The sequence below is a fragment of the Pteropus alecto genome, unplaced genomic scaffold (assembly GCF_000325575.1).
Source record: "Pteropus alecto unplaced genomic scaffold, ASM32557v1 scaffold39, whole genome shotgun sequence".
NCBI classification, from domain to species: Eukaryota; Metazoa; Chordata; class Mammalia; order Chiroptera; family Pteropodidae; genus Pteropus; species Pteropus alecto.
The window spans coordinates 5,430,388-5,444,420 of NW_006443568.1; the positions used below are offsets into that span (position 1 = coordinate 5,430,388).

Consider the following 14,033-nt stretch of genomic DNA (forward strand, 5'->3'; position numbering starts at 1 on the left):
AGTTCTCTTACCTTTCCAAACACTCCTTCTTAGGTGTCATACTGTGTTCCTCTTCCAATGCCAATCTCTCAATGTCAGTGGGTACAAAAATTCTACTTTTGGTCCTCTTCTCAGCAGCAGAGCCCTCCCCCAGTGATCTCCTTTAGCTTCAACTTCCACTTTTACACAAGTACCAAATCCCTACAGTCACAATCTCCTACCTGAAAGTACATTTCCAAATGCCTACTGGCTATCTCTACCTCACTTTCTTTCTCCTTAAACCAGTTTCTTCTTCTATCTTTGCTATTTTGGAGTTAACGACATTACCATTTACCTGCTCTTAGAGTGAGCCATAAACTTTCTCCTCTGCAAAGACAACAGGCTGGTAAACTGATTTTTACCTGTGCCAGAGTTTCTTTCCTGAACCAAACCCTATTTAGGTTCCTCTGAGCCCTTTCTCAACTAGGTCTCAACTTTGGCCTATAAAGATCGAACGAAACGCTAACATAGTTTCTAATAGCTCAAGATCACATCACTAGGATGACCTTAGCTCCCTTAAAGTGCCTGCCAGAGAAAATCTCAAGGTTGCCAAAAGAATTTACTATTTGTTTTGGCCAACACCTGAATATAGGGTGCCTGTCTCCCAGGCTCTGTGAAAGGTAGGAGCCTAACTTCAATAAGCACCGATTAGCAAACCCAGATGAGTTTCGCATGGACCAATCCCTTTCCTAAAATTTTTTAATTTTTCACTTCTGACTCTACTGAGCCCCCTCTCCCTCCCCGCTCTATTCCCTCATCCTCCTTTTAAAAGCTCCCAGTTACCTATGTACAAATGGAAGCTGAGTTCAGTTCACACTTCTCCCTATTATAATAGTATGGTACTAATTAAAATGTCCTTACCACTATAACTAGTATCCAGGTTTATCTTTGACACCTATCACTGCAAAGTTGTTCCTACTGACAGCCTCCAATGACACTGTTATAGTTCACAACTCATCACTTCTCACTTCCAGACCATTAAATCTTTGAGAGCAAGAATCTTTGAATCTACAGCACACACATGCTCTCAAATGTTCCATTCAACATTTTAAGCTTCAGTTTTTCAAGGGTCTGAAGTGGTTTACAATAAATTCAACAAAATAAAAAATACGAAATAAAAAATCTGGAATAGGAATATACAAATTTGTATAGAAAATGGGGAAAGATGAATACAGATAAGCAAGACTCAAAGAATCATTTACTTATTAAAAGTTGCAAAAAAAAAAAAAAACCCAAAAAACAAAAAAATTGAGTTCCATTTTGACATGCTAACTACCCAACAGCCAAAATAAAACATGAGTGAAGACTTCCATAACTTTCATTATCCATGATGGTAGTCTTGAAGCCCAAGAGTTTTAAATTTTGACTAAGTCCTTTTTTTTTTTTTGGTTACTTGTGCTTTTGCTGTCATATCTGTTATCTTAATCCAAGGTCTTCAAGATTTACTCCTATGTTTTCTTAAAAGAGTTTTATAGTTTTAGCTCTTTACACTTAAGTCTTTGATCCAATGTATGGCATAAGGCAGGGGGTCCAATTTCCAACTTCATTCTTTCCCGTATGGATATTTGTTCTTTAGGCATTATATATAGCAATTAGCACATTAAGATAATAAAAATAAACCAGTGATCCACATGAGTCTTTCCTTAATGAATTTATCTTTGAGATGCCTTCAAAGTTAATGATTTTTATGATTAAACCAATCTATTAAACCAACAACTGCAGTATACAAGTTCCTTTCCCGTGTCGTTACTTATTTCCATGTCCTGCTAGAAGACAGGCACCAAGGCAGAAAGTATCATGATACTCCCACCAAAATAATTACACATCTATGTCCTTACTGCTAGATGGGAAGCAGTCTTCTCAAATTCAGTCCAGAATGCTTTCCAAAGTCTCTGGCCATGGTGAAAATGTTTTACAGCTATACACCGCATAACAATGTTTCAGTCAAAGATGGACTGCATATATGATGGTGGTCCTATAAGGTTATAATAGAGCTGAAAAATTTCTATTGCCTAGTGATGTCGTAGCCATTATAACGTCATAGTGCAATGTGTTACTCATATGTTGTGGTGATGCTAGTGTAACAAATCTACCACTCTGCCAGTCACATAAAAGTATGGCACATACAATTACAGTAGTAAGCTATACCATCTAGGTTTGTGTAGTATGCTCTATGTCATCTGTATATTAATGCATGGCCTAACGATGCATTTCTCAGAACGTATCCTTGTTGTTAAGCAGCATATGACAGTTATCTACTAAATCCAGAATAAAAACTAAGTTACCCCTTTGAAAGATCTTTCAAATTTCTCAAAGTCAACCTCTGATTTCTAATAGAGGGCTATTCCCAGGGGAAATTCAAATTCGATTTGTAATGATTTACTAACAATTTGCTTAGCTTTTAAGTCTAACCTCACATAGAATGCCCATTTTAGAGGTGGAAAAACTGAAGCATAACTTGCAGAAGCACTCAGCTAAGTGGGAGAGTTTAATCCAGGTCTATCTGACTAATGTCAATGCTCTCTCCATAACGTCTACTTAACAGCATACTAGCCACAAGGGTACTCCTTTGTTATTTCCTAGGAGTATCAATGTTTCTTCTTGGAGCCTACCACCCTAACCATTGCCTGACTCAGTCCCTCAAATGAGATGTTCTTGCCAGGAATAGAGAATACAAATATCAGATGATACCAACAGTGATATGAACGGAAGTAGAAAACTGTAGGGACTGGCAGGTAGTTAGGTAGTAATGTGAAGGTTGTCTGCCACTTCAAAGGAAAAACAAACACCATGTGAGTTAAATCTCCCCTGTACTTGTTTTTGCAGATTCCCTCCATCTCATGTGTGTTTGTATGTGTGTGTGTGTGTGTGTGTGTGTGTGTGTGTGTGTGTGTGTGTGTGTGTGTGTGGAGTGTGTGGGTGTGTGTAGTGGTGGTGGTGGCAGCTGCATTAAGGGAAATACAAAGTTGAGGGAAACAGGATGAGCAATTGCCATTTAAGTCTGGTGTAGGGTTTGAAAATCTTTTTTAAACCTCAACATTATGTGAACTGACAGAACATCTTCAAGGATTTGTATTAGAAAGAAATATCTAGGACAAAAGAAGGCAGTTGTGCTGGATAGAGCGCCAACAGGCACACTAGAATCGGCGTGGTATTGGTGAAAGGAGCTTCAAAGCTAGTGTGATTTCTGGTCTTGCTCCTTAAGAAGCATACCACTCTGGGTGTCATTTATCTGTATCTCAATTTTCTCGAAGCTTTTACCCTGTCTACCTCAGAGTTACAGTGAAAATCAAATGAAAATACTCTGTAAATAGTAAAATGCTGTGTTGGTAAGGTAGGATTAGGTTTGGTAATAGCTTTTCAAACTTCTGGAATTTCTCTCAGAACTTCATAATCAGGGAACAGTGCAAACAAGAAAACAGTATGAAACAGGTCTGACAGCATAAAGCTCTCAGGGTGTTATCTGCAAGCCTGTCAGAACTGCTAGTCACCAAGACAATGGGAAAGATGCCTCTATAGACAATTGGGTCAGTCCACAATGGGGCAATAACAAGACTGCTTATATTCTAGCAAATCCTCGCAGGACTAGGCTAAACAGTGATCACTCTAGGAAAAAAAGCTGAATCTATAAACTAGGTGGTTCGGCTAAAAGACCACGTGGGGAAAATTATCTTTTAGGCACACAACTCAAAGCTATACACTCAAAGCTCAGGGTCTAAGTGAAGCATGGTACACTGAAGTACTAAATCAACCAAATAGTTGATTGTGTGCCAGGCACTGTGTAAAGGTTTCTGCCTTCCGTATGCTTTACAATCTAGTTTAGTCTCATAGCATCAAGAATATAAAAGATAATGAATCTAAGTATGCAGTGAGTTCAGAGGGTAGGAGTGAGAACTATTTTTACTGAATGGTAAATTCTAAAGTGGTCTTTGAAGGCTAGATGGTTAATATTTCTGAAGATATAGGGGTGGGGAGGGAGAATAGTTTACTAGGAGCAAAGATTAGAAGAACAGAAAGCCCAAGGTTGTTTTGAGAAATAAGACCAGTTTGGTTAGAGAGGTATAAAATAAAGGTCTACATAGCAAAATGTCCCTGAGATGTTACAGTGCACTTCTGGCTACCTGGTCTTTATTCTGCAGCACTACACTCCTCCATCCTGAGTCTTCAAACAAGGAAGGTTCTGCACTGTCAGTAAGATGAATTATACAAATCCCTCTGATTAGCTCTTCATTTTAACGTTTAGTAATACATACAAGAAAAGGTTTTTCCAACAGTCCTCTGACAAATTAAAAGCAGGAATTTCTCTAACTTGTATACATTAATCCAAAAAGAAGGAGCTAGATTTGGGAAGCAATTTTCTGAGGCCCTATGTACAAAGGGCCAAGGACAATATGGGAGAGAAGAATGACGCAAAGAGAATCCTCTGTCCTCAGAAGACATGCTATGGACAGACATCCAATGTCGTCCCTCAAACTCTATCAACTCCTTTCAATATGATGTAGTAGGAAAAGAGCACCAATTGAGGAGTCAGGTGAGCTGGGTTCTAATCCCAACTGCATAACCATGGGCAAATTACCTACTATCTTTGAGTTTCTACTTCCATTAACTATAAAATGAGGATAAACTTCATAGCCCTGTAGGATTGGTGAGGTAATGTGAAAGTGTCTAGGGTCTGATTATTGAATCAATGGCTTTTTCTTTTCAGCTCCTACTCTGAAAGGCCTCAAATGCCCATTAAAGGCAATTTCCAGGAAGTTGGATCAAAAAGTACAGCTATATTTTCTTGCTCTCTAGTAACAAGTAGCTTTTCCTTTTCCTTTCTAACACTGCAGCTCCTTTATCTGAATCTTTATTCTTCTATTCCATCTTCATTGCCTTCAAAGCTAGGCTTTAAGAACCAATGAGCCAAAATTTTTGAAAAGGACCCACTCTCTACCATTTACCTCACCCCAAGATGAGCAATTCTAATCGTGTTTCATTAGACAATTATTGCCTCTTTGGAAAACAAATGCTAATGACTTCCAAATATACATCTGCAGTCCACACCTAATACCCAAGGGGTTCCTTCCACCCATGTCCCATAAGCATCTTGAATGTCTTTTTTTTTTTTTTAATTTAAAAGTCATCATCTCTATAAACCTACTCTTTATACATTTCTCTTAATTTATGGTCCACAATTCCTTATTTGGAATTCTGAAATCAAAAGACCTCTGAAAACAGAAAGTTTTTTTTTTTTTTTTTTAGTAAATACAGCCTCAAAACACATTTAGCTAAACAAAACTAACAAGAGACTATTTATAACCCTTATTTATCTCAATATTCAGTGTCTACAAAATATTAATATTTGACTATACAGGGCTTTACCTCAGGCCCTGTTGGGGGTGTTATCAAAGTTACATGTTACTATAATGCCTTTCTAAAATCTAAACAATTAGAATTTATTACATGAGCAGCGTTGACACTAACTTCATGGAAGGCAAATAAAAAGTATACAAGATCTGTACTACGAACCTATGGTGACTAGATGGCCACCACTGGGTGACTTTCTCTTGATTGATCAGTGGATCTTTAAGTCTTACGACAAGAGGTGGCCTGTGTGTATGCGTGTTATGCCTTGTAGATGTTATTTATGTTTGATCCTCATTACTTTTGTGTGTAACATGGGCTTTGGTAATTAAATTAAAAGTTTATATTTTATTGTTTAATACTACAAATTGAAATGTCATAATTACGCCAAGTGCTGAAAAGAAAAATGTTAACAATAATGGAATGAATACCTAGTAGCTAGTTAATTTCTAAGTTTCCTCATATCAAGCCAGTTTAAAAGTTCACTAAAAATAATTTAAATAAACTGATATTTTTCCCACTGTTTTGCTTTTGTTGGAAAATAAAGTTCTGAATGACTATAAAATTTTGATTATGCTTTTATCTATGAATGCAAATTTGCATATGCAGTTTGATACATCAATTTATATATGTAAATTACATTAGAAGTTACTTATCAAATACAGCTATAAAACTTACTTAAATGCAAATAGCTTTTAACTTTTAACATACAAATTTGATTTAGCCATTCTTAACCTTGCACTGAATAAAAACCAAGCTTTATGCTTACTCTTTTTATATATAAAGCAAAGACACACTTATCATACATAAAAAGATGTATCCATGTATTAAAATTTCATGGGAGGGAAGCACTGGGGAAAAAAAATGTCTAAAAAGGCTCCTTAGGAATGTGATAATGAAAGAAAAGGTTGAGAAACACTGATATAAGGGATTAGAAAACTGTACCAGTATCTTCTCAGCTTTTTGAGCCAGAAACTTGGGAATCACTTTTAACAACTCCTTTTGCCTTATCCCCACATCCAATTACTAAGAATGGACAGCTTAATTTCCTAACTATTTCTGGACTCTGTCTCTTTATTTCCATTCCTAGTGCCATTGCCCTAATTCAGGTTTTCATGATCTCTCACCTAGACTTTAAGAGCCTCATTAACCTGTTTCTTCTCTTTTTACTCCAAACTTCTTGAAATAGTTTGCTTCTTCTCTCTCATTTCTTAGCCCACTCCAACTTGCTTCCATGCCATCAAAACTTTTTGTAAAAGTCACTGATCAAGTAAGTGCATGATACTAAATTCAATTAGAACTTTTTAGTCTTTATTTTGCTTGTCCTCTTGGTGGCACTCAATCCTGACAACCATTTCCTTCTGCGTGAAATATTCTCTTTTCCCTTGGATCTTGAGACATCAATCACTCCTTGTTTTCTCCTTCCGATTCTGGCTGCTGATCCCCTTCTTCCTGCATATTAAAGCTGATGTACTTGGGGTTCTCTTTTCAGCCCACCTCCCACGATACACATTTTTTGTAGGTGTTATCAGTGATTCTCATGGTTTTAGTTATCATATAGAGATAAATAAATGATTAAACCTCTATCCCCATTCCCAGAACTCACTCCTGAGCTCCAGACTTCTATATTCAATTGCTTTTTGGAGACCTTCCCTTGGAGGTCACAGAGATACTTCAAAATGTCCAAATTTAAACTCTTCTCGGTTAACAGAATCACTATCCACTCTGCTGCTCAAGGCAAGAGGCCTAGGAGTCATGCTTAATTCTGCCCTCCTCTGCTTCAGCCTCCAGATGAAATCAGTAAATAAGTCCTGCTCATTCAAATTCCTAACTCTATTATTCTCCACTATTACCACCTCAATCACCATCATCACCTCTTGCTAGGACTACTGCACTACTTAAGAACCAACTACATACTTAAAGAACCTCCTAGTTGGAATCTTACTACAGTCTAATTCATTCTCTCCAGAGCAGTCCAAGTAATAAGAATAAACCTGATCATTCTGAGATTAAAACCCTTTAATGGCATTTCACCGTCATTAGGAGAAAGTCCAAATATCATTCCCTTCCACGCTACCAACTCATGTAGCCTACCAATCTTTTGCTTCTGAAATATGTGATCATTCTCACCCTGCCACTGACAACTCCTGTCCATGGGTCAGGTCTCACTTAGCTTAATGTCCTTCTCTGATTCCCCTAGGCTTACTATATGCATCCATTGCACTCTGGACTGCCCTATCCAAAATATTCATCATTTTATACTGTTCTCCAAAGTATGGCACACAAGATTAACTAGGATGCAGGAAGAAAAAAAAAAAAGATAGTTCAACACCCACACACATACATATATATACACACACATATATGTATGTACATGTATATGTATACACACACACACACACACACACACACACATATACATATATATATGGTAATATAGTAATACATTTAATTACTAATATTATTAAATTTTACCTTTATTACAGGGGTGTCTATGAATATATATGCCCATTAATACTGGCAACTTCAGTCAGATGGCCAAGTTTTCTGGAAGGAAGTCTGAGAGTTATACCAATCGAGGACAATAGTTCATTCATATGTAACATACTACATCATATTGTAGTTTGTGTGCCCAGGTACAAGTAGATTTACAAGTTATCTAGTTTTAATTAAATTAACAATCAAAAAAATGGATAAATGATTTAGAGTCCTATCCAGAAAGTGAAAGATAATAATGCAAGCACAAGAGGAACAAAAAAACCAGCAGAGTTGATGTCTCTGGAAGTACGAGCTCCTAAGTACCAAAATTTTACCTGCATTACAATAAAACAAAATAAAGTAATATAATGACCAGCTAATTAGAACTAAGTCAGCCAAAATTTTTAAATTATCTAGAAGACTATTTTAGGTATGGATTTACAACCTCTTGTGCATCTTACTCCAAATGTATATTAAGCTTAAAAATAATACCTACTGAATAAATATCATGATCAGAAAGACATTTAAAAATATTTGTCTTCATCCTTTTAAAATATATTTTTATACAGACTAAGAAATGTTTTATAAAATACACAGACTATTAATTTAGACAAAATTTAGAAATAAGACAGGCAGTTCTTAGCTACATTTGGCCTCAAATATCCTATCTTTGGTTTGCTTAATGTTTTTAGATTTTAAAAGTTAACTTGTAACATTTACAAATGTTTAATCCATTAATATCGTGAAATTCAGATTTCCAACTTCAAGGGGAAAAGGGATTGTGGAAAGGGATGGGAAATTATGCAATAAGGCAACACTGCACCTACATTCTCCCATGGCGACAATCGGAGGGAGAGCTCAGTAGACTGCATGGGGTGCTCTCTAGTTGGCCTGCCAGTCTCCATTTGGTTGATTTCATTCTATTACCTACTAGAATTTAAACTCTGGGGATTTCATCAGAAAGACGGGTTTTTGTCTGGTTTGTTCACCACTGTATTTCCAGGGCCTTAGAACACTCCCTGGCACATAGCAGGCATTCAATAAACATTTGCTGAAATTAATGAATAACTGTTGCCTGCCTGGCCCCTAAAAGTATGAGTTTCTGACAAGTATTCACAATATATTTCTGCCTTCCCCTCAAAGACAAATCAATCGTTATATTTAGTATAGGGCCTGACACATAGTAAGCACTTTATTTGTTCACTAAGTAACTAATGGCAATTAGTTATCACTTATCAAGTACTATTTACTATGTGCTAAACACCATACTAAAATGCTTTACGTGCATTAGCTCTAACACTCTAATACCTCTAACACTCCTATGAGGTAGATACTATTATCCCTATTTTAGAACTGAGGAAAATGAGGCTATGGAGACTAACTGGTTAAAGAATATTACAGAAAAATAACATGAAAATGAGTATGAAAAGGGCTATGTATAGAATTTAGAAGGAGAGTTCACTTTCAGTTTGGAAGGCATAAAATATTTGGGAAAGGTTCATGAAGGAGATAGTATTTAAACTAGATCTTGAAAGAAAGGCAAGATTTCCATAGGAAAGTATGAAGGAGATAGTCTGAGTGGAATGCACGATATGTGGATAAATGATCAAAAGAATAAGATTAGTAAAGTCAATAGGAAGGCCTTGAATATCATACTCTATGGGTTATGATATTATCTTGTAGACAATAAGAAGAGTCCATGAAGGTTCCTGAACTGAGGAGAGTGACAAGATTGAATGGGCGTTTTAGCAATGTTGCGGCAGCAGAACTGGTAATGGTAGTAGAAGCTATAGAAGAGATATGGAGGGTTTCCAAAGTTATAACATCTTTATAATTTACAATATATTTGATATCTAGTAATTCACTGATCTTCATTAACAACATTAATAAATAGTATTATCCATATTTTCACTTGGAGGAGCCTGAGACTCAGTAAAGTTAAAGACTATAGAATACTTTGTTGAACTATGCTGTGAGAAAAAGCAATTTAGGGAAGTCCTCAGTAATGGGATCACACAGTACCCAACAACTGCCAATAAAGAAAGGGAAGAAGAGAGCAAGGGATCAAAGATGGATAAGGTTTCTATCTTATGTCCTAGTGTCTGGGCCAATGGTCCCACCATTAACAAAAACGTAGGACAGGCAGGCCAAGAACGGGTAGTGAGTTCAGTGCTTGTGAGATACTTAGGTGGTGACTGATAGTTTAGTGCCCTCTCTGCAAGTAGTTGTTATGAACTGTGGGGTAGGTGGGCAAGGCTGGAGAGAAACTAAAAGAAGAGATGGGCTAAATTACTTCCTGACCCAGAAGGGTTATCAGTTAGAAAGGTTTTGTTACTTGCACCCAAAAGCAAATTAGAAGTGGTCTTCAGTGTCCTATTTAAGCCCAGAGATAGGATAGCTTTGAAGTTGGCTAGTTTGGTTGCTCAAAAAACATCATAAAGAGATCAGATTCTTTCCATCTTCTCTATCCTCACCCTTAGAACTGTCTGCTCTTACTTTTAAATTTTGCCTCATGATTCCAGCATTACTAATTGTAATTTCAGAGTCAGAAAGGGCTTTTTCCTTTCACGAGGCAGAACATTGTCCTTCACAGCCCATGTTTTGGATAGAACTGTGCTACCTGAGTAAGTGGTTTCTCTATTTACTAGCTGTCCTTTTGCAAGTTACTGAACCTCTCTGGGCTTCAATTTCCTCAACTAGAACATGAGAACCTGAGAATTAAATGTTTTAATATTACAGTACTTAGTACATAGCACATAGGAAGTTCTATATAAGTGTTGGCTATTATAGCTTTCTCATCTCTCTTTTTTTGAGGCTCTCACACTTTGGTGATATCTGGGTTAAAATATAAGCTGACAAAAAATAAAGCCTGGCAAATCTCTCTTAAGTAAGGCAGGCTTTTTCAGAAGTCATCCAGGCTTCCCTTTACATTTAATTAGTCAGAACTGCATCACATGTCCATGCCTAAATCAATCACTGCCAATAGATAAAATTACGATGATTGGTTTAGAGTTTACATTAATCAAGACCTACCCCTGGTGCTGGGGAGAGGCTGTTGGATTCCTGGTTAGCAAGGTGGCAGGAATGGTGATAAAACCACCAGTGTCTGCCAACACTTAGTCTTGAGAGGCTATGGTCTCTGCTAGAGAGGGTTAGAATAAGTAACTTCCATAGCTGCAAGGATCACTCCCATAGGGTTCTTAATGGCAGTGAAATCATTACAAAAGTCTGTTAAGGCTAGTGAAGTTTGGCACAAGAGCACAGGATATAGGTCAGAGCTCAAGGAGAGGACACCGAGTGATAGTGAAATAGATTCTAGATTCACGTAGGTATGATGGGGCTGTGTTGTGTCCCCAGGACTCAAAGGGCCTAAATCACCAGTGTTGGATTAGTCACCTAATCTTAAAGTCTCGGTTTACTTATTTATAAATGAGGATAACCCAAATCACCTTGACTTCGATGTTAGGATTAATGTATCCTTACAGTAGTTTCACTTCCATGGTATAAGGATTGGCCAAAACCAAAAACAACAAAAATAACTCACCAACAGCAGGACGTTCAGAACGACAGGGTGGGAAAGGGGAGAGGTACGTGAAATGGAGTTGGAGAGAAAAGAGAAGGACACCTGCCTCTAGAGGTACGTGAAATGGAGTTGGAGAGAAAAGGGAAGGACACCTGACTAAAAATATCCTTCAGGACCCTGGTCAGGTTTTGTTGCTCCACTGAAGAACTTTTACTTCAAAGTCTACCAGAAAAGGACTACTTTACTTCACACCTTAAGTATTCTAAGAGGTTTGCGTGCAGCAAAATGGGAAAGAATCTTACTTCTGGCTTTGCTGTTTACTAGCTGTGTTATCTATTGAGGTAGTTTCTTAATCTGCAAAAACTGAGTAAATCACCACCAAATTTATTTCACTGAACTTTAAACTAAACATTAGCTCCTTCAAGCACCACACATTCTTGAAACTGAAGGCCAAACAAAATCTATAACATAAAAGTCCCTAAATTTTTTCATTGATACAAAAAACCAGTTACAAAGACAGGCTTGTCAGTCTTAATGGAGCATTCTGGAAACCAGAGTGCTTAAGAGAAAGGAACTAACATTACTGAAGGTGGAAAAGAATCTGTCCTGATATTTATAGAGTCCTTACTAGGCTTCCAACACTGTGTTATCTTTAGTCCTCAAACACCTTTATGACACTGTGTCCTCCCCTCTTTCTAGAGATGAAGAAATGAAGGCACAGAAAGGGGGAAAAAACATTTATTGTGGCTGAGCTAGATACTCTCCATATGGATCGCTGTATTTGACTTATAAGTGACTTCTCTGGACAACAGCTAGGAAGTGACAGAATTATAATGCCAGATCTGACTCTACAGTCATTGCCTTGCAGTTCAAGGGAATAATTTATGTTTCCTCAGAATCAGGTATCTTACAAAACTCAATCTCAGAGTCTAATTTAGCTTTCCCCAACACACATACAAACAATAGTTGGGGTAAACAATTCGATTTGCAGTTTTTCGGTTTGTTCGAACTAAACACTTCAAAGTGGGCCCGTTAGCAAAAAAACCCACCTTTACAATTTTGCCTAGGGTTAAAATCTTTCTCTCCCTCTTTTCCAACCCAACCACTAGGGGGCCAGGCTATGAATTAGGGCTCTGGAGTGATCACCCTGGTTTAGGCACTAACTGTGTGACCTTGGGTAAGTTACCTTACCTCTCTAAGTCTCAAGTTTTCTTACTTGTAAAATAACGGATAACAGCAGTATCTATCTCATTAGGTTGTGCATATTAAGTAAAACGTGACATGTAAAGCACCCAGAACAATGCCTACACATAGGAAGAGCTTAGCAAATTTGATATTTGTATTGCTTGAGAGGAAAGACAACTGATGTTTCTGTTCCTAAGTCCAAAGGCTTGGCCATCGTACTTTTTCTGAGCACAAGCCTTGCCAGCTGGAATCCCTTCAGAAAGTGCAACAGGTCGCTCCATTTTTCCTAACCAGGGCAGGACCCAGAAACATGAAGTCCCCGACCTATATATAGGGCCATAAGGTCTTGCTTAGTCTTTGGTTATCTACCACTACAAAGGCTGTCACTCTAAACACAACCGAACCACCCCTTTTCACCTCGGTTTGGGAAGTTCTCCCGGCCTTCAGCAACCCAGGCTGTCTCTGGCATGGCTGCCCTTGGTTACAGGCCTGGAGCTGGCTCACTTAGCGTCCCCTCACCAAAAGACTGTAACCGCGACGTAGGTAGGATTTCTCCGAGTTTAGGAGAGCCACTGAATCCAGTCAAGACGAGCGTCAGTCAAACACACGCCAGGAGGAGGCTCCTTTGGCGCCGCCCGGGCCTGCGGCGGGGAGCCCGTCCCCCAGCTACAGTCTCCAAGCAGGTTGCAGGGTCAGCCTCTTTCTAGCCCCCGAGAACGTTTGGGCTCCGGCCCAGGGCCACCACGTGGGGGCCACAGGCGTGGCTACGTGTTCCCGGAACCAGCCCCCGAAGACTGCTCCCTTCATGGGCCCTAGCCCGGCCCCAAACTGGCCTGAGCAGCACTCCCGGCCTGGCTTCTCCCATAAACCTATTTGGAGGTGCCTCAGACATTCTCCGCGAATTGGAGACAGGCTGCCGCCAAACCCCAAGACTCGAAACGGCCTCAGCTCGAGTCCCCAGCTGCCTGGTTCCCTTACTCACCCATCGCGGCTCCGCTCGCTTCTACTTGGCGGCGGCAGCGGCGGCAGCTTCAGCGGCAGCTTCAGCAGACAATATGGCGGACCTGCAGGACGGCAGCCCGAAACGGACAAACAACTTAACATTCAACCCTAGGAAGAAATGCGCTCAACCCCTCAGCCTAGTTTACACAGAGGAGCGCTCTTAAAGAGACCGCAGCTACAAAGGTGCGGAATAGGGATGGAATATAAAAAGAGGTGGCTGGAGAGAGACTGGGAAGAATACCTACTAAAGAAAGCGTGCCCAGGAGTTCTCAGCTTTTTCTGCTTCTGTTTCCTCTTTATAGTGAGGTCTCCTCCACTAGAAATGTTTTCTCCCAGAAAATAATCGTTACTTTCATAAAGCCAATCATAGACCCTGAGCTGGATGTAAATAAGACATCATTTGAAGAGGGGAAGTGACTTGCTCAAGGATATAGAGGTAAGGAAATAAATACATCAAGAGTAAATGGGATTATAATCTTAT

General features: G+C 38.8%; 1 protein-coding gene across 4 annotated transcripts in view; it reads right to left on the minus strand.

The window, feature by feature from the left end:
• KPNA6 (karyopherin subunit alpha 6) overlaps positions 1-13,656 on the minus strand; it is a 37,314-nt gene extending 23,658 nt beyond the window's left edge. Inside the window, exon 1 of one of the 4 annotated variants that reach the window (XM_006924303.3) lies at positions 13,533-13,656. In XM_006924303.3, the coding sequence (XP_006924365.1) occupies positions 13,533-13,536 (4 nt within the window). In that variant the 5' untranslated portion in view covers positions 13,537-13,656. Of the gene's footprint in view, positions 1-7,839; positions 7,892-12,967; positions 13,035-13,069; positions 13,218-13,532 lie in introns of those variants that run through there. The other 3 variants (XM_025041495.1, XM_025041493.1, XM_025041494.1) reach the window with 3 other exon arrangements.
• Positions 13,657-14,033: the final 377 nt, after the last annotated feature.